This window comes from Balaenoptera acutorostrata, chromosome 10 (assembly GCF_949987535.1).
Source record: "Balaenoptera acutorostrata chromosome 10, mBalAcu1.1, whole genome shotgun sequence".
Classification (NCBI taxonomy): domain Eukaryota; kingdom Metazoa; phylum Chordata; class Mammalia; order Artiodactyla; family Balaenopteridae; genus Balaenoptera; species Balaenoptera acutorostrata.
The window spans coordinates 2916086-2935696 of record NC_080073.1 but is presented as its reverse complement, the minus strand read 5'-3'; the positions used below and the strand labels follow the sequence as shown (position 1 = coordinate 2935696).

At 56.9% G+C, this 19611-nt stretch overlaps 1 protein-coding gene across 6 annotated transcripts; it reads right to left on the bottom strand.

Annotated features, from left to right (window-relative positions):
* Positions 1 to 267: 267 nt before the first annotated feature.
* On the bottom strand, positions 268 to 14949 carry HDAC11 (histone deacetylase 11). 6 transcript variants are annotated; one of them, XM_057555582.1, is made up of 11 exons: positions 14831 to 14949; positions 13713 to 13861; positions 11306 to 11406; positions 6077 to 6193; positions 5049 to 5091; positions 4718 to 4794; positions 3540 to 3602; positions 3200 to 3296; positions 2164 to 2342; positions 1914 to 1964; positions 268 to 1079 (listed from the first exon to the last, which is right to left on the bottom strand). In XM_057555582.1, coding segments are annotated over exons 1-11 (945 nt in total). In that variant the 5' UTR covers positions 14833 to 14949; the 3' UTR covers positions 268 to 1013. The 6 variants fall into 6 exon arrangements, with proteins under 6 accessions (XP_057411565.1, XP_007183060.1, XP_057411566.1 ...); XM_007182998.2 differs by having other exon boundaries at positions 268 to 1964; XM_057555583.1 differs by lacking the exon at positions 1914 to 1964.
* Between the last annotated feature and the right edge of the window lie 4662 nt (positions 14950 to 19611).

Here is a 19611-nt window from a genome sequence, read left to right as displayed (position 1 = left end):
TGCGTCACAACTACTGAGCCTGCGTTCTAGAGCCTGAGAGCCACAACTACTGAAGCCCACGTGCCACAACTACTGAAGCCCGCACGTCTACAGCCCGTGCTCTGCAACAAGAGAAGCCACCGCAATAAGAAGCCCGTGCACCGCAATGAAGAGTGGCCCCCGCTCGCCGCAAGTAGAGAAAGCCCACGCGCAGCAACGAAGACCCAACGCAGCCAAAAATAAAATTAATTAATTAATTAAAATAAAAGAAACCACACGGCAGCCAGGTCGGATCAAAAGAGCCTTTATGGTTCTCTGGAGCAGAGGCTCCGTGGGGACAAGCCCGTCGCCACCTGCCCCCCAAGGCTGCAGGCCGTGTCGGAGGTGAAGGGGAGTTAGGTGCCTCGAGTCCGATGCAGAGACCAAGGGCAGGCGCGGGGCAGGGACGGGGCGGGGCGGGTGGGGCGTCCAAGCCATAATTAGTGCCTCGGGTCTGGTCCAGGAGTTCAGCATCTTTGACACTTGGTGATCTTGGAACCCTTCCTGCCCCGCCCCCTCCAGCAGAGGGAGCGGCGAGGGGGGTGTGAGGGAGAAGGTGGGAGAATTCAGGAGACCCCCAGATGGCACTGAGCACAAGTCCCGTGGGGGGGTTGATCAGGGACGGCCCTCTTTCCCTCCCCACCCGCTTTGACCCCTAAGAACACACCCAGGCAATGGAGCAGTGGACGCTCCCCCCAACCCCCAGCTTCCTGGGGGGTCCCGAGCATCCCCTTCAGAGTAGAGCTGACGACAAGGTCAGGGCCTGGCATTTTGGACGAGCCCAGTGGAGGCTGCAGCCCCCGCCGGGGCCCCGCCCCAGCCCCCTACCCGTACAACCTGCAGGCCGGGATGGAGACCCTCTGCTCCCCTCCAGCAACGCCAGCCTGGCCTCGCCAGCGCCTCAGTCCCCACCTGGGCCTCGGGGCCTGCAGGACCCAGCTTGGCCACCTGTCCCTCCCCAATTACCTGGTCCAGGCCTCATCTTCCTCTGTCCCTCAAGCCTCCAGAGCTAAGGCCTGTCCCTGAGCCAAGCGTTCTTTCCCCCAAAGCCGGCGCTCTCCCTGGATGGGCAAGATGCTGCTGAAGCAGGGGTCTGGGGCTCCTCAGGCCTCCCCTCCCCTCCCCACCAGGGAGGGGCTCTGGGACAGCAGGTCCAGCCCTCGCTTCACTGAAGGAGAAGCCAGATGGGAAAACCCACCTGCATCCCCTTCCCTGCCGCCCCCTCACATCCAGGACCAGGGCCCCTGCCTGCTGGCTGGGAATCCAGGGACCCCGAGGCCTGGCTCCAGCCCCCTCTCAGGTCTCCCACCCCTGAAGGGAGGAAGAGAGGGTGCAGAAGAGGAGGGAGGGGGCCCAACTGTGGAAGAGATGGAAGCTTCCTTGGTCTGAAACGGTCACACTGTTTTGAAAACCAGAACACCACACCCCTGGGGGCCCGCCCTGCACCTGGGAGCTTCAACTGCCCTCCTCCCTCCTGGGAGAACTGCCGCCTCCTCAGGGCCTGGTCAGGCCATGACCGTGACCGTGTGGGTCTTGCTGGGACTCAGGCCCTGCCCTCTGCCCCCACCCACAGAAGGGCCCGGAGACCGCGACACCCAGTGGGGAGAGTGCAGCTGCGCGCGAGGTCCCCCCCATTTGGAAAAGGAGAAGCACTGAGGGGCAGGCGGGCAGGTGGGTGGGCGGGCTGGCGGGCGGGCGGCAGGCAGGGAGCCACTCAGAGGGCAGTGTGGTCAGGGCACCTCCAGGGGCAGCAGGGGTGTGTCTGAGTTCTGTGCTGAGACGTTGGCTGACTGGGGCCCGATGAGCCCCTGGCCATACAAATTAAGGATGGAGTCGGCAATGATGCGGGCTGTACGCTTCTGGTACCCGCCCGAGGTCACCATGAGGATGGGCACCTGGTGGCCTCGGACCATCCGGAACACCAGCTCATCCCGCTTCACGACACCCTGGTGTGGGGGATGGGGAAGGCTGGCTCAGGCAGGCCCAGATCCTCAGGGTACCGGAAAGTCCTGCTGCAGGTCTAACCCTGTTCCAGACTGCTGCTGCTTTTGCCCTTCCCCTCTTCAAGAGAAGCACCAGTGCTGCCCACCTTCCCTGCTGCTGCTGTGTCCCTGGACCCTCCCCTGCCCCAGGGTCAGGAGGTACCTGCGGACTGATGGACAGCCCCCCGAGGCGGTCCCCCTCAAGGACGTCAGTGCCTGCGTTGTACACCACCACGTCGGGCTGATGCTCCTGGAGGGCTTTCTCCAGGTTCCTCTCCACCCTCCTCAGGTACTCATCATCTTCCGTGCCCCACTCCAGCTCCACCTTCCGCCTGATGGCCTCTGCAAGGGAGACAGCAATAGCCCCAATGTGCAGAGATGGGAACCTGAGGCTGGGGAGGGCGAGGATGGCCCATTTCCCCATCTGACTCCCCAGTGCTCGACCTCTCATTCACCCAAAGCTAAGCTAAAAAGAGCACACAAGCTGCAAGGGGGACCCAAAGGAAAGAAGGGGGATTGCAGATGAAACACTGCCCTGGGGATTCAGGGACCCATGTTGGGTGTCTGAGCCCACTGTCTCCGTAAGCCCTTGCCTGGATGCACGGACACCCCATGTGCCCTCAGGTCCAAATCCAGAACATCTGACATTCAGTTCAGAAACGGGTCCCTGGGGCCGCAAAGTGGCTGATGTACCCACAGCAGACCCGCCGGCACTTACTGCATAAATGTCCCCTCCCCACAGGGTGGGCAGGTCCCTGTGCTTCCAAAGCTCATCTGAGAGTCTCTGCCTTTTAATTAATGAGTTTAATCCACCTGCATTTACTTAGTAACTATTATATTTGAACTGATTTCTGCCGTCTTATTTTGTATTTTCTATTTATATATTTTTCCTTCTTTTTTCTTTTTTGTCCTTCCCTGTTTTTGACCAGACAGCTGCATACCTAGGAGAAAAGTCTACTTTAGTCTTCTGGTGGTTACCCCAATAGAAGGACTCACAGTGTTTATTGGGCAGGTTTATGTGGTCTTGGGTGGGTCAAGTGACCTTTTTAGGTCTCTGTTTCCTCGTCAGTCTCCCCCTCACAGGGATGCTGAGGATAAATAAATGAAGGGACCTCTGCAGTCCCCAGCATGTAGGAAATGCCCCGGAGAGAGCCCCATCCAAGCAAGAGGCCCTGGGGCTGAGGGACAGGGCAGCTTACGCTTGGCAAAGCGGTCCCCGGGGTAGATGTGGCGGTTGTAGACGTCCATGATGTACACGCGCTTGTCGCCCATGAAGTCCCGCTCGTGCCCATTGCCCTGTGGGGAACACAAGGAAGCCACTCACAGGCAGGTGCCCCGGGCAAGGCACCCCCAACCACACCCCAGGAGACACCCCACGTGCCTGGGTGCAGGCGGCAGAGGCCCAGCCTGGGGCTCGGGGGATGTTCCTGGGGGAGGGGAGCCCACAGCACGGTGTTGCGCATCAGAGGCAGCTGGGGGGTGCAGGGAGGTGGCCTGGGGGGCGGGCCTGTGGGACCCCAGGCCCCACCAGGCACTCACCTGATGGGCATCGAGATCAACGATGGTGGCTCTGGAGACACCCTCCACTCGCTCAAACAGAAACTGCCCAGGGCGGGAGAGGGGAGAGGTGAGGACCACACAGGCCAGAGGACACAGCCCTGCAGGGGCTCCCAGTTAGCGAGGGGGTGGGCCGAAGCCTGTACATGCTGACGGGGGAACAGGCCACCGGGCAGAGCCCTGGGGGCTGTGTGGCTCCGGAGAAGCCTGTGTGCGTATTCAGGGAAGGCTCCCTGGAGGGAGAGGCAGTGTGCGTATTCAGGGAAGGCTCCCTGGAGGGGCAGTGTGCATATTCAGGGAAGGCTCCCTGGAGGGGCACGTGCTGGGCCCTGAAGGGCCAGGGGTGAGGACGTTAAGAGGGCTGGCCCTCAGCGACAGCTCAGGATTCCGGGGGAAATGCGTGCGGTGCAGAGTGGGGAACCCCCCCAGGGCTGGGCCTGGAACTTCGTTCTGCCATCTCTGGCGTCCTACAAGGCCCAGCCCTAAAGCCTCCTCCTCTGAGAAGCCCTCCTTCCCCTCCCCCACCCTCCAAGAAGGTCTCCTTGCGTCCCCCTCTCCGAATGACCAGGGTGTGCTGACTTGTCCCTCCTCTCCATTAGTCCCCATGCCCCGTGGGGACAGGAGCCACGGGGCCCATGGCGACCCCCAGCACGAGGCCAGGCGCGGGTGCTGAGGCAGCGCTGCGGTCTGACAGAGGTGGAGACCGCTGCCGGCTCTGCCCCTTCGGGCTGTGCCCTCGCCCCTCTGGGCCCGTTTCCCCGTCTCCTCATCTGTAAAACGTGAGGATGCAGGGGCGAGCCCTGGAGGACGGAGGCGGCCACAGGGCCGGGCCCGCGGTAAATGCCAGCCGTTGTCACCACCATCAGGGTCATTATTTCTATCTCGGCCTCACTCTTCTCATAATTTAATATTGACATGGAAGTTGTTCCCCTCTGGTCCCCTGCCACTGTTGAAGGCTGTCACCTCTGGACCATCTCAGGGAACACGAAAAAGCAAGTGTCAGATCTGGGTTTGGGTCCCAGCCCGGCTGAGGGACCCGGGCGAGCTCCCGTCCCTTCTGGGCCTCAGCTCCCTTCTCTACAATGCGGGGTGAGCACACCAGATTGGGGGATTCTAGGGAGGCTCTCGGAGGCGACCCCCCCACATGCTCTCGGGCACACCTTGATGGCGAGCGTGATGTCTGCGTAGGCGCAGAAGCCCCCGCCCCGGTCGCTGGAGCAGTGGTGGAAGCCGCCGCCTGCGAGGACAGCCGAGGTGTTGCCAGGGCCAGGCTCAAGGCCCAGACACCCCCTCCCACCTTCCTCCCGGTGCCCCCTCCCCGCTCAGCTCCCAGGGACGGCTCCGGACTCCAGGATGCCTAAGCCAGCTGACCCCGCCTGGGCACGTCACCATCCCTGGGTCGGGAGGCAGCTTTGCCACATGGCCACCCCTGTCCACAGTGGCACCAGAGCTGCTGCCCCCAGGACCCAGGCCAGGCCACGGGGCACTCACCTACGTTGATGGCCCAGCCTCGCTCCATGGCCAGCTTCCCCGCCTTTGGAAACAAGCACAGGATGAGGGGTGCGGGCGGCCAGTTCCCTCACTTACATATTCATTGAATCACTCACCCCATAAACACCATTTCCAGCCAGCTCCAAGGTGGGGATGAGCTGGGAGGTGGGATACGGGAAGCACCCACCCACCCCCAGCAAACCCCGAAGTGGCTGGCTTATGAGACATGCAGTGCGTAAGCCCCTGTGCAATTTGCTGAGGAAACTGGAGGAAATCAAAGTTCAGTTCTTAGGATGGAACGTGAGCTGACAAGGATTCTCAGGCAGCTTTTGAAGGGAAAATGGACAAATTTTTGGTCCTGGAAATACTGTCGCCTTAATACTGAAATCCTGTAGGAAATCATAATTTTGGGGTGGGCAGTAATATTCTAATAAACTTTCAAAATGCACAAATTTGCAAAGCTAAAAAGAAAACTATAGGGGTCAACAGGTATTGATCCATGTCTGGGTTAGATCATTGTACATTTAAATCATTTCAGCTCCTCTACCTCCAATCAACTCAGCAGTCTGTGGCTAATTTTAGAGAAAACTACACACAGAATGTGAAACCCAGTTTTGCTGCAAGTGTTTGTGATTGTCACACCCACGATGGGGGGGAGGGGCACGATCCATCGCTGACGTCATAGGGGTTTGTTTCCATCTGAAATCTGAGTAGCTCAGAGTCACAGTTTTAGGACATACTCTCTGGGGGGGTGAGGATACATCTTATACACCAGCAAATACGGTAACTCTAACAGGTGGTCTTGGGGGCAGAACAGTGAATTCTGATGTCCCAGCCAGACAGGAGAGGCTTTGGAAGAAAGAGTTCTTGTTGCTGCCTTGAGGAATATTTAGGATTTTGCTCAACTACTCAGCAGCACGAGGCATTCTAGATGGAGAGCCCAGGGTGGGCAAAGACCCAGGGTGGGAAGGAGCCTGGGGTGGAGGGCCCAGCCCAGCCGCTGCTCCCCCCGCCAGCTCCCCACCTACCATTATGGTTCCTCCCGTCTGGGTCCGGAGGGGCTTCAGCACCTTCCTCTGTACCAGGAAGTTGGGCAGGAAGATGACAGGGGGGATTTCTGTGATGGTTGCCACAGCAAAGGACCACTGTGGAAAGAGATGCGGGCCATTGGCCTCCCTCTGCACGGTGAGCCCAGAGGCAGCAGCGGGGAAGCAGATTCCCCCTGGGCCAGCTTCGGGGTGGCGGGTGGGGGGACTCCGGGCGAGCGCAGCTCCTTGTGTGAGAAATGGGAGCTCCCACCGTGGCTGAGCTTTGGGCTCAGTACAGAGATGCTCTCAACTGCACTCTCCTTAAAGCTAAGTCAGCCCTCGGTTCTCGTGCTCCAAGGCCCTCGGCTGCCCTCTTGTGCCCAGAAGGAGAGCTGCAGGGGGCTCCAGGTCACCACGGAGCCCACCCAGAACTGGCCCAGCCCGCCCACTGCACAGAGGGGCACCGAGGCCCCGGAGAGGCGGGGGGTGGGGGGAGGATCTTTCTTTCCAGGATCACAGGGAGTCACTGACAGAGCCAGGACTGGACGCCCAGGGCTCCTGCTCCCCAGGCACAGCGCAGCCTCTCCAGCCACTGGGAATCAGTCATCCCTTCAAATGGGGCTGGATGTCCTCATCCTCCACTGCTGAGGCAGGAGGGTCTGGGGCACCCAGAAGGCGTCTGCACCAAGATAAGGACACAGCCTTCGCTATAACCTCCCGAGCCCTGGGCAAGCATCCATGCACCCCGTTCCTAGACCATCTCCTGCCTGCCTGGGAACGCCCAAGGTCCAGACCCTGCTCTCCACTGACCCTAAGCAGAGCCCCGGAGGGGCCCCGGCACTTGGTAGATATTTACTAAGCACGTGCTAGGCTGCAGGTCCCAAGATGGCACTACTCCTGGCCTCATGGACACATAGCAGCCTAGCGGGGAGGCACTGATATGCAATGGGACAGCCTTGCTGGGGAGAGGGAGAACATGGTCTGGCTGGACAGATGCAAGACCCGTGTGTGTGTGTGTGTGTGTGTGTCTGTGTGTGTGTGTGTTCGCGCACGCGTGCATAGGTGTGCATATGCACATGCATTCATGTGTATGCGTGTGTGGTAGGGGGCAGACCCAGAGTGGGGAAGACGGCCAGCTCCACCCGTCTGTCCCGCCAAGCCCATCACCCAGCACCGGTCCGGCATATGTGAGGCAGGGAACCACTGTTCGCTACGAGTAAGTGAGCAACGAGCCCCTGAAGGAAAACACCGAGTCGCTGCCCCCCTCCCACCCTCAGCAAGCCAGCAGGGGACAGAGAATGAAAGAAAAGGAAGCCATAGCCCCAGACAGAAATTAAGAAAGCAATTTCATTTACATCTTCGAAAAGAATAAACTTACCAAGCAGGTATAAGACTCATACACGGAAAACTACAAAACGCCACTGAAAGAACTTAAAGAAGATCTAAGTAAGTGGAAAGACATCTTGTGCTCATGGGCTGGAAGACCTAACATTGTGAAGATGTCACTTCTCTCCTAATTCATCTACAGATGCACAATCCCTGCCAAAATCCCAATGGCCTTTTTTTTTTCTCTGCAGAAATGGAGAAGCTGATCCTGTAACCCCGGGCGTCCCATTTCCCTGGGACTCTCTGAGGCTCGCCCCCCGGGTGCCCCGTGGCACACACGGGGGCCTGTGTCTCTTCTCCCCCAGACGCCGGGCGCCGTGAGGGCAACAACGAGGCCCAAGTTGTGCCCAGACTCCCTGGGGCTCCAGCCACAATTTCTGGGACATCCTTGGCTTCCTTGGCTTGCAGACCCCACACCCAATCTGAACAAAAGAAAATCCTATTGTTCCAACTTCATAATAAACCCCAAGTTCTGCCACGTCCCCCCCAGGCCACAGCTGCTTCCAGCCTCATCTGAGAGGCCGGGCTCTCTCACCAGGATCATTGCCACCACCTGCTCCCTCCCAGGCTCCCTGCTTTTGTTCTGACAGACTGGTCTCAACCATTCCCATCACAGCTGCCAAGCAATCCTGTTAAAACCCAGGTCAGATCACGTCCCACTGCTTGAAACACTCCTGGGCTCCCACCTCCTTCAGAGCAAAGCCACAGCGACCACAGGCCCTCCGTGGTCTGGCCCCGATCATTTTCCGACCCCACCTCTTACCGGCTCCCTCCCATCCCTCTGATCCAGTCGCTTCTTCCTCGCTGCTACTGGAACACACTGGAGACACTCCTGCCTCAGGGCCTTTGCACTCGCTGATACTTCTGCTCGGAATGCCCTACCCCCCAGACGCCCACCGAGCCCACTCCCTCAGGGCCCTCAGTCCACGGTCACATGGCAGTGAGACCCCCGGCCTCCTATTTTGAAGGGCGGTCCTCCCCACCCCCTTTCCCTCTGCCCTTTCCGCAAGGCACTGAGCGCCTTTTAACACACCAACTCCGTCCCATCTAGAGAGGGATTCAGTCTCTTCTGTTCTGCCGTCACCCTGCACCCAGAGCAGAGCCTGGTGCTCTAACCACTCGCTACATAAAGGTGTCCCGAGCACTGCCCAGCGCAGGGTACACAGGGACTACATGTCGGGTCTGCGTCCCACCACCCGGCACCCCACGGCAAACTGTCACAGGGTCAGCACAAGGCAGGAGCCTGGCCCTGGCCCAACCCAAACCCCACCCTCAGTGGGGCCGACTCTGGGCCTTGCACGCAGCAGGCGCTCAATAAACACTTGTTTCCCTGAATGGACGTCATCTGGCAAACATCAGGCCACTGCACCTCCTTCAATGCCCGGTGTATTAAGCATTGAAGGCCACACCAGTGCAGGGCCAGGCATGAGCCCGGAACACGGGTATGGGGCAGTACGGGCGGGGCACACACAGGACCGCTGAGGAGAAGCAGCCCTGGGGGTCCTGCAGCAGAGAAAAGAGGAAAGAAACATCGTGGACATCGGGGGCCAGGGGGCTGTTCCCGAGAGCAGCCCCTAGACGCCAGACAATGCCTGGAACGTGCATGGGTCTCACCTGAGCGTCTGGGGCACATGACCCCACATCACTCTCCTGTGGCACCTGGAACAAAATCCAAACTCCTCCTGAGGCCTGCAGGGCCTGTGGACCAGGGCTGCTGGCCTCCCTGACCACATCACGTGCAACCTCAGCGTTTCATTCCCTTCAACCCAGCCACTCAAGCAACCCTCTTCCCTTCGGGAGGCCAAGCCCTCTCCCACTCCAGGCCTGAGACTCTGCAACATTCTTCTTTTAAAACCCCACATGAGTATCACCTACTCCTCATTCTTTGATCTCTGCTCACACCTCACCTCCTCTCTGAGGCCCTCCCTGACTGCTCAAGCTAAATGAGCACACCTCTGCCTAATTACCCTCTTTTTTTTCCCTTCATAGCCCTTGGTGCTCTCTGAAACGGTTACTTCTTTATTTTCAGTCTTCTAAAATGAAATACAAATCCATGGGAGCAGGGAACCTTGCTTATTCTTTTTTTTTTTTTTGCACCCAGTACACAGTCAGTATTCGATATAGATGTGCTGCATGACTGAATACTTCACCTTAGTAGGTCATGAGGAAATCATCATGTTTCTCCTTTTGCTCTGGCTGCCAGGGAGCTCCAAATACATGGCACAACCATAGCATCTTGGTTATGTTGGCATATCTGAAATCTCCTCCTGTCCTTGACCTTAATTTTCTATTTGGGGCTCTACGTGTTTGCATTATTGCTTATCACATAGTAAGCTGCCTTCAGGCTTCTGGGGTCCCAAGGCCAGGCATGCAGTCAGTCCCACACCGTTCCCTGAAAAGCCCTTCAAACGGATGGAGCCCCGGAGCCCATCCCCCATCCCCAGCGTTATCCTGGCACTGGCTCCAGCCTGGCGCCACTCTGTTCTGGTCTCTCCCTGCCCCCACCCTCACCCTCTGGACTCTGGCAGGCATGTCCTCCTGACCCAGCTGCTGGGCTGTGGGCTGTGACCACGCATGTCCGGGCCCTGGGAAACCAGAGCAGCCAAGTGCTGGGCTTCGTGCCAAGGCCTCGCACACCTCGCTCTCCCGGGAGCCAGGTTTCAACCTCTTCCTGGTAATCTTTCATGAGCTCACACTGTCACGGATCCATCTAGTATTCTCACAGCTCGGGCCGGCGTGGAGGAGGACAGGGGGCAGCTGCCGTGGCCAGGAACCCAGAAGACCTGACCGGATGCCCTGCCTGGGGTCTCCCTCGGGCCTGCTGGACTTCCCAGGTGACCTTGAGTAGGTGTGGCCTCTTTCTGGGCCTAGGTGTTTCCACCTATGAGGGAGGAGCCTGGTGACCTCTGGCGCCCACTCTAGCTCTGAGTCTAAGATGAGTCCTGCTGGGAAGCCTAGCGGTCAGGGGTCAGGACTCCACGCCCTTGGGGAGAGAGAACCTGTGGCATCCCTGACGCACCAGGTTCTGATGCCAGCCCGAGCCCAGCCTGCCCTCTTCTCCCACACAGGGGACTGACTGAACGCCTCTAGCCTCAGAACCACACTGACGGGAGCCAAGCAGCTCCTCTAGAAGGGGGTCACCACGGGCAGACCGCATGTGGTCTGCAGGTGGGATTCAAAAATCTTCCAGTGAGTTGCTACATTAAGAAATCAGGAACTGTCACTTAATGATCTGGACTTCTGGCTTCTGCTTGAAAGCTGGGCCCACGGTGGAGGCTGGGCGGCAGCCACCAGCTGGGGAAGGGCAGGAGCTCCAGCTGTCCCAAACACCACCCACCACTTGTTTATGTTCCCTGCTGGGCCCTGGGGCGTAAGAACTCGTTTTCAGCCCAACAGTTTCCAACACGTCTTTAGCTGCAGAAGCCCTTGAAACAGCATCTTATACTTTAGCCCAAGGTAAAAATAGGCCAAAGTGGAATAGCTTTGGTTGAATGGGGACAAGGGACTGGGGCCCCCCTACCCATCATCCCAGCAGGGGTCTTTGAGGCCTGTCCACATAGCACAGACTGAAAGTCACTGATGCAGAAGCCCAAAACCCCAATGAAGGTTCAATCCCCACCAAGTGGCTATCCCTTTCATACTCCCAAGGATGGGGAGCTCACTACCCCCTCGAGGAGCCTAGCTCTGCCTTTCTAGGACACTTCTCTCCTGTCGGGGATCACAGACTCACATGCTCCCCCTGCATAGGGACAGGAATGAAGCCCCTTGAGGCTGTGCATCCCCAGGCTGAGCGGCCCCCTCCTCCAGCCCCTCCTTCTGGCCGGCAGCCCCCAGGCCCTGTACCTTCAGCTCGTTGAGATAGCGTCTCGTGTGCACCACCAGCAGGTCTTCGTCCGAGGCCTCCCGTGCCTCCACCAGCATGCTGTCTGATAGAAGCTTCTCTTCTGAAACCACAAAGCGGGCCCCATGCATCCCTGCCGCCTCCAGGCCAGGCCCAGCCCCAGCCCCTCCCAGAGGCTGCAGACTTGACCTCTGGCAGCCCTGCCCCACGACAAGGACAAGGTGGGTCCTGCTGGCTTGTGGGCGGTCTGAGAATGGGCCACCTCTCAGGCCAGTGGGGACAGCGGCCGGGCCCTCAGGCCAGGGGACATCGGACATTGTGCACAGCGATCCTCGTGTTTCCCGGGCCACTGACAGCCGGGAGGCGAGCTCAAGTGTGACTGGACACCTTTTAGAGGCAGGTGGCACACGGGTCATTAACGCTGACTCTCAAGGTGAGAAAAAGCTCTTCTGATGGATTCTCCCTCCACCCCGGGATGACATCATGGGGGGTTTGGTATACGGGGGGCTTCTCTTTAACACCTGCCTGACCCTTGCTCATCTCCCTTTTTTTAACCCCCCAAAAGGAGCAATCAGTTTCACAGTCCGCCGCAACAGTAAGCTGCCTGAGCTGAAATAACACTGTTGTTTTCATTGCATTTATTTTTTACCATGACCTTCTATTTATGGCAAATGAAACTGGCTTTTTCCATTTAGATGATATAACGTTTCCTTTTAAAATAGGCTTATTTAAGTTTCTTAAAAGAAAGGCTAAGTCAATAAAAACTATGAAGTAAATAATGGAACAGGTGGTATGAGGCGATGGCAAGGTCCCAAGAGTGGTTTGCAAACGACTGATGTTTGGGAAAAACCGTGTTATTTCATTACCACATACACATACACAAGACAAGACTTGCTCCCTTTTGCAACAGAAGAAATAAGGCAGAGAGGAGGAGGTGCTCTAGGGCACAGTGACAACAGGACCATGATGTTCTGGTTCTAGAGAAATCGAAGGACAAGGTCAGAATCTAGGGGACCTGTGCTAATGTGTCACTCTTAGAAACCAACCCTGGTAGAAACCAACTAGTTCCATACATTTCTCACAAAGAGCTCCACACATAGCAGGTATCCCCCCCGCCCCAAACACTCCATGGCTCCCCACTGCCTTCCGGCAAGGGACCAGCTCTTTTCTTGGCGGTACCCAAGGCCCTTCACCATGTGGCCCTGGCTCCTTTCCACCCACACCCTCAGAGGGAACTCAGGAAAATGGTCAGCTCAGAGTGAGGGGGACAAGGAACCCTTACATTGCGCTACTGGGTGACACAGGAGCCCAAGAAGGGGCAATGGACAGAAAGACTCAGGACCACTGGAAGCAGAGCGTAAAGGACCACATCCAGGAAGGCATAAGAACAGCCAGGGGAGAGGCAGGATGGCTCCGCTCACCTCACCAGAGCTCTTGCCATGGCTGCACACCACTTGTACTCTTTGCTACTTAATATTTTTCTTTGAATACGTACTCTGGTCACTATTGCAAGTGGAAAATCAGTATCACTTGCCGTAAACAGAAGTTAACCAAAAATAAAAACAAAAAATACAAAAACAAATAACAGTGTTATTAATCTCTAATGTGACTCTATTTTCTGCAAGGTGCAGAGCCTGAGGCTCGCTCTAGATTTGTTAAAAAGGGAGATGGGCTTAGGTGTTAAAGACGGGCTAGCCCCAAAGTGAAACTTCCCCCAGGGTGTCATCAGAGGGATTGTGCGATTTAAAGATATGCAATGCTTCATCCTATGCCAGGTAACATTTCAGGTAATATTTCCTACTTCCCTCAGTTAAAGAACCCACAATACAGGGAACTAGATTATTTTTTTTCACCAGCCTACGGTGATGCCTGAATTTTCCACATGAACCAGACCCCTAGATTACAAACCACAGTTGAAACAACGTGCTCCCCAGAGCACCACCCCGCTCAGGGGATGAGCCATGAAGCGGACGAGCCTGGGACTCTGAGGTCCAGGCCCCATTCTCCCACTCAATAGCTGTGTGCCTTTGGGCACATTTTCTAACTCTCTGGGCCCCAAGTTCCTTCATTTGTAATCCGTGAGGTTGGAGCAAAGGTTGTCCACTTCCCGGACTCTCGGAGCTTGTGGGCTCTGGACAATGCATTCCTCCAAGCATCAGCTCCCCTTCTACTGGGTCTCCAGGGGCAGAGACAGGACTTAGGTCCACAGCGATGGCGAGCCAGTGAAGGTGTGATACAGGGGCATATCATGCTTAGAAGTCTGTGTTGGAAAGATCCTTTTGACAGCACGGGTAGGAGGCTGTCTCAGGGCTGACACTGGAGGTGGGAGGGCCTGAAGCTTGTGTCAGGGAAAGAGCAGCAGGTGGGCTGGAGAAAGCAGACGTAGGGTCCGAGTGGGGCCTTCCATACCTTTTAGGAAGCCGATCACTTTGCCCCATTTTCCTGCATCAAAGGGGTGCAGCTTCTCCAGGCCCAGGAAGGTTATGTTGTAGCGCGGCGAGTACACGATGGGCCAGCGTGACTCCGGCACATGCTGGTACAGCTGGGTTGGGTGTGGCCTTCCATGGGCACAGGGACAGACATGCACAGACAGGAACAGCCTCACTGTGGGAAGCAGCTTCCCCTTCTGCGCCAGCAGGCTTGGATTGAGCAGACAGCCCTGACCCAGTACCACCAGCTCCCTCGGTGGCAGAAAAAGGGCCATTGACCAACAGCAACAACAGTAATAATAGCAGCTCCTCACTGAGCTCCCTGAACCATTCAACCCAATCCTCACAGCAGCCCTGGGGGGTAGGCACCACCATCCCACCGGAGTCTCGGGGAGGGAACCAGGTGCGCCCAAGGTCACACGGGTCTGTGGAACAGCAGATGTGAACCCAGGTGTGTCTGGCTGTAAGGCCTTGGCACCTCACCTCCACATGATAACAATTACATCAACAGCTCTGTGGCCTTAGGCCTCGCTTTCCTCAACTGTAAAATGTGTGGCTGTTGAGAGGAATGAGATAACGCATTTAACAACTGAGCACAGAAAGCGCCCTTTCCCTGAGAGCCGAGGTGACAGTTCCCAGAAACAGCAGGTAGGGTCTCACGCAGGCTGCGACCCAACCCGGAGCCAGGAATGGGGTCACCTCGGGCCCCGCCGCGCAGCTGACCCCCATCACACCTCCGCAGCTGCCGCACAGGGAACAGAAACCCGGCTGCCACTGCGGGGGCCTCCGCTTAGCTGGTGGGGCCCGAGAGCAGACGTCAGACCTGCGCTTGTAGCGAGCCCCCGCCGGGACGGCGCCCCGCGCCGGTGCCCGTCCCGTGGGCCGCAGATTAGCGGCGCTGGGCTGGTCCGGCACGCGGGGCCGGCCTGGGCAGAAGAGGCCCGAGCGCCCCTCGCCCGCCATACGTGGGCCCGCACCTGGCGGGCTCGCCCGGCCGCCCGCGCACTGGTGCTCCCGCCCACCGGGACTCCCAGGAACCCCCGGGGCTTGGCCCGGCGCCCCATCCCGCGCCCCCAATCCCGCCACCGCCACACTCACATGCCGGGGCCGGGCCCTCCCAGCGCTGCCACCACTCCGCGACCGGGCGGGCCGGGGCGCGGCCCCGCCCAGGGCACGCCCCCGGCCTCGGCCGCCTCCACTGGGGGCGGAACTCCGAAGGCTCGGCTCCGCCCCGCCCCACTCGCGCCTGCGTCACAGAGGTCTGGAGTCCCGCACAGAGCGCCTCTGCGGGAGGGAGGCCACGCCCCCCAACGCCCTTCAAGCGCTAAGTCCCCCCTTCCTCAGACTAACACCCAGTGAGATCTCGCCCGGCTCGGAAGCCGCGCCCCTTATGGGGAGGGCCGCTCGTCCCAGAGTTGGAACGGGAGGCATCGCCCCGCCCCAGGGGAGGGGCCAGTCTATGACCCGCCCCCGACCGGCAGGCCTTTCTGCGCGGTCCCAAGGCTTGGACATCCTGGGTGTTAGGGACGCCGGGCTTCCCGGCGGACTCCGAGGCAGAGTCGCTGTGTGGCCTTGGGCAGGCGTCCGGGCTCTGGGGTCTCTGTTTCCACGAGTGAAATGGGAGAGTGGAGGCCGTGTGTTCTGGCCCTGACATCTCCGACCTAATGGGACGCGTGACCACACTGACTTGAGGCCACCCACTCCCCCCCACTGCCCAGCCCCATCTGGCGGCTCTGACATGAGACAAGCGCTCTCCACACAGTTCTTTAGGCTCTCTGAGCCTCAGTGACCTTATCAGTAGAACCAGACTGGTGATCCAGTATTCAGGGTACAGTTGTTTATCTGCACACTCCCCCCTCCCCCGCACCGGGAAGCCAAGAGGAGCCGGGTGACAGCTGAGAGTGTCTTGGGGCTGGATCCTGGGAGGAGGCCCCAACAATAGAGCCCCAGAGGACAGAGACAATGGGCTTCTCTGTCGGCCCAGCTGCCCCGCTCACCAAACAGAAGCAGCTGACCCCAGGGCTGCCAGGAGCAGAGCAGCTGAGATCCCTGGCGGCTGCGTGAGGGTGTCGGTGTGACGGGGGTGGAGGTGAGGGGGCACCATGAAGGGGAAGGGCACAGACGTTTGAACAGTGCCCTCCATGTGCCCACCACCTGATTGCATGATGACTCTGGATTCTCACAACCTAATCCTACGAGGGTTACCATCATCACCCTAATTTTATCATGAGGTAACTGAGGTTCAGGTCTGGATTAAACCCAGACAGCCACCTGCCTGCCAGCGCTGTGGCCTTGGGTAACTGGCTTCGGCTCTCTGGTCCTTCATTTCTGTGTCTGAAAATGAAGTGATGCCTGCCCCTCCACCCATGGGGAGGCTGAGAGAATCCAAAGAGATAATCATGCTAATTATTATTTAAATAGCACATAGCTTGTGTTAGGTTCAATTCTAAAAGCTTCATGCTCATTTGATCCTTACAGCACCCCTAGGAGTGGAACTATGGTTATCCATAGTTATAACTATTGTTATCCCCATTTTACAGATGAGGAAACTGGGGCACAGGATGAAGTAATTTGCCCAAAGGTCAGGGATGTGGACAGATAAACTATAGCCACAGAAAGAAAAAGTTAATATTTAATAACAACAAGGGAGAAAGTGCACACAGTGGTCCTCTGTCATTGAGAGAGGCTGACTTCATCTCAGGAGCTTGCTCTGTGGTTTGGGAAGTCACATGGATGAACCTCTTGTTGAGAGAACAAAGATCTGGGGCAGACTGGATGGGGGAGCTGAGGTCAAAACGAGTGGGATTGCTCTGGGGAAGAGGGTTTTTTAAGTTGTATCCTGTGTGGCTGAGGAGAGAGGCGTTCTGAGGAGCCCTGGGCTTGAGAACACCTTCAAACCTCCATGCCAGCCTGGACCACCTACACACGCTATTACTTCTGGGAGAAATAAACTATGTTATTCGTGCTGAGTGTTTGGGGGCCTCTTTGTTACAGAATCCTGGTCTATCTGCTCACCAACACACCACACTGGGACAAAGCAGCGAACCCAGCAGGCAAGATCTAAAAGGTTTTGTCAAGCTCACAGGTTAGGGGGAGAGACAAATCTTAACCTACCCAGGAAACAAATAATCATGATTACAAAGTGTCGAGAAGTGTTGTGAAAGGCACAAGGTGTGGTGGTGAGTGAGAATAACGGGGCCCCTGATTTAGACAGTGATTAGGAAGGCCTCTTAGAAGAGATGATTATTTTTCACTTTTTAACCATGTATATCTTATTTTAAATGTCAGTGCGACAAAACGAGACCCGGAATTATCGAACAATTATATTATTTCCCCCCTTTCATGAAGTCTTGGAGTATATTTCAACTGAAAATGAATAAGGAGCCCCCAAAACATAACACTTCTTTTGAACAATACAGTCATACAAAGGACAACATGAACTGTAGAAATGTACCAAAGGTGAGTAATAATTGGCACAGACCCAATATTTCAGTATTAGTTAATACTAGTTAAATTGACACGGTTTTAAAACCATGCCCTTTAAGTTCACCTAAGCACCCCTCTTTCCATTCCACTGCTGTACTTTGGCAATTTTGTCCATATTTAACACCACAGCAACAATAACAACAATTATATTAGCTAGTATTCGTTAAACCCTGAATCAGGGCCAAAGCACTGCCAAGTATGTAAAATGTGTTCTGCTATTTGTTTATTGATGAAGAGATGATTTTTTAAACAAGCAAAGGAAACTGCAAGTGCAGAGGCATGGATGCCAGAAGGAGCTTGTATTCAAGAAACAGAAAAAGGGGAGTGTATATTTTATTCCTGCCACAATGTGAAACTGTAAGTACTAGGCAGGGTCTCAGCAGAAAAGAGAGGACCTATTCAGTGGTTTATTGAAAACAGTTTAATGAAGGGGTGATTTATCTGAAGTGTGTGTTTTGGGGGGGTGTAGTAGAATCAACAGGGGATGGTACAGTCCTTGGGCTGGCAACAGTGGGGAGCCTTCATCCCCTAAACCTGAAGAGAGTGGGGGAGGAGGGGTTTTCTGGAAGAAATGAGAGCTGCAGGTATGAGTCAAGGATCCTCTGAGAAGAGCAGCATTTAGAGAGATTCAGCCACTGCCAAAACTGGGGGTTGGTAGGGAAAATACCCCAACTTTTCTCTCCTCTCACCCTCAGATGCCCACTGATGCTTCCCATTGGCTGTCTCCCACTGCTGCCTCCCATTGGCTAGGTCTCATTGGCTATCTTCCTTTGGTGCCTCCCATTGGTTGAAGCCAAGTTGGAGCCTAGCCAAGGAATCCCAGGCGATGATGTCCACAGAGGTCAGCTTCATTAGGGGACACAAAGCAGAGTGGAAAGCTGTAGTAAGTGGATCTGGGGGATGGGGATAAGCGGAGAATAACCACTGGTGTTCTAGGTGACCTTGGAGATTTCTGCAGCCCTTTCTGAGCCAACTCTATAACAGGAGTGAGTTAGACTTGAAAATCGACCCTGTCCCCAGTACTGTTGACCCAGAGCACTCACAGGGCCTGTCACCATGGAAACCTGAAACTTGGCTTGGCCACCTCTGCCTACCATCCAAACCGTACCCCAAATCAAAGAGCTGGTCCAAGAGCTGACCAGGTGGCTCATCTGGTAGAGCCTCGGGCCTCAGCCTCAGACAGACAGGTTGGCAGGGCCTTTCGAGACCAGCAGGGACGTTTGGACGTCCTGGGTGGGATGAAATCATCGCTCCCATCTCTGGGCTCCTAGCGGCAGTTTGCTCCGCCAGGGAGGACTGGCCCTGAGGGAACTCACTCCACAGCCATGGCATCTTAGCCCACAGCTGCCTAGTCTCTGTCACTCGAGGGCCCGGGAGGCCGGCAACAAACAGCACACAGGCACTCGCGGTGTCCCTCAGCCGCACACATGGAGGGACACACACCCCACAGCCACAGGCAAACACCCACCACATCACACCCAGATACACACAACAAACGCACACGCGCCCACAGCGCGGTCCACCACGCCCAGCCCGCGACCCTCCACCCCGGCCAATTCTTCCGTTCTTCCAGTACCAGTTTTCCGGATTGTCCCAGGATGAAGGTGGGATGCCCCTCAGTGTGCCCCTGTAGATCCCTGATGTCTTCTTCATCGAGGTGCCTCTGCCCCAGAGCGGGATGTTCCTGGAACACAGATCTTGAAGGAAGAAAGGAAGGACGGAGGGCAGGAGGGAGGGAGGGAGACAGAGACATAGATGTGTGATAGTACGATATAAATATGTCAGGGGCAGATTCAGGTTTTGTTGGGCCCGATGTTTATTCATTGGGGGAGGGAGAAGTTTTTCCAAAAAAGGGAGACTCAAACTATGAATACAGATGAGAGACAGACCTTGGAAGGGGCCTGTGTCAGTGAGGGCCCTGGAGTTTGGCAGTAAAGCGACTTCTAACACATGTGTCAAACACAGACGAGTAAGCCCATAGACACATGTGGGAGCACAGACACAGGAGCCCGGACTCCAGACCCGCTCCAGGTGGCTAGCAGGGGCTGGGCCCCTGTGGGCACCAGCTTCAGAGACCCCTGCAGCCCTCACTTGGAAAGCGGGCTTCGGCCCAGCTGCTTCACACCAAGAGAGCATCCTCTCGGAGCCATCCCCACCTGTGTTCTTGCTGTTTCCGAGGAGTGGACCCTGCTCCTGCCTCCTCACCTGGACCCCAACTCCAAGCTCACCTCCCCCATATGAGCTGGCTTCACACCAGATGGGCAGGACGAGGAGGGGATGGGAGCTGCCTCTGGAGAGAGGTTCCCGCTCTCAGTGAAGTGGACCCCCCCAGCCCACCTGTCCCAGCCCTTCCCCTGAGGATGGCAAACAGGCCCAGAGAGGGAGGGCGTGAG

Coding starts and splice junctions, on each gene's coding strand:
- HDAC11 (XM_007182998.2), bottom strand. Junction 11,407..13,712: donor AGTGATCGGCTTCCTAAAAG/GTATGGAAGGCC, acceptor TTGTGGTTTCAG/AAGAGAAGCTTCTATCAGAC. Junction 6,194..11,305: donor GCTATCTCAACGAGCTGAAG/GTACAGGGCCTG, acceptor CTCTTTCCACAG/TGGTCCTTTGCTGTGGCAAC.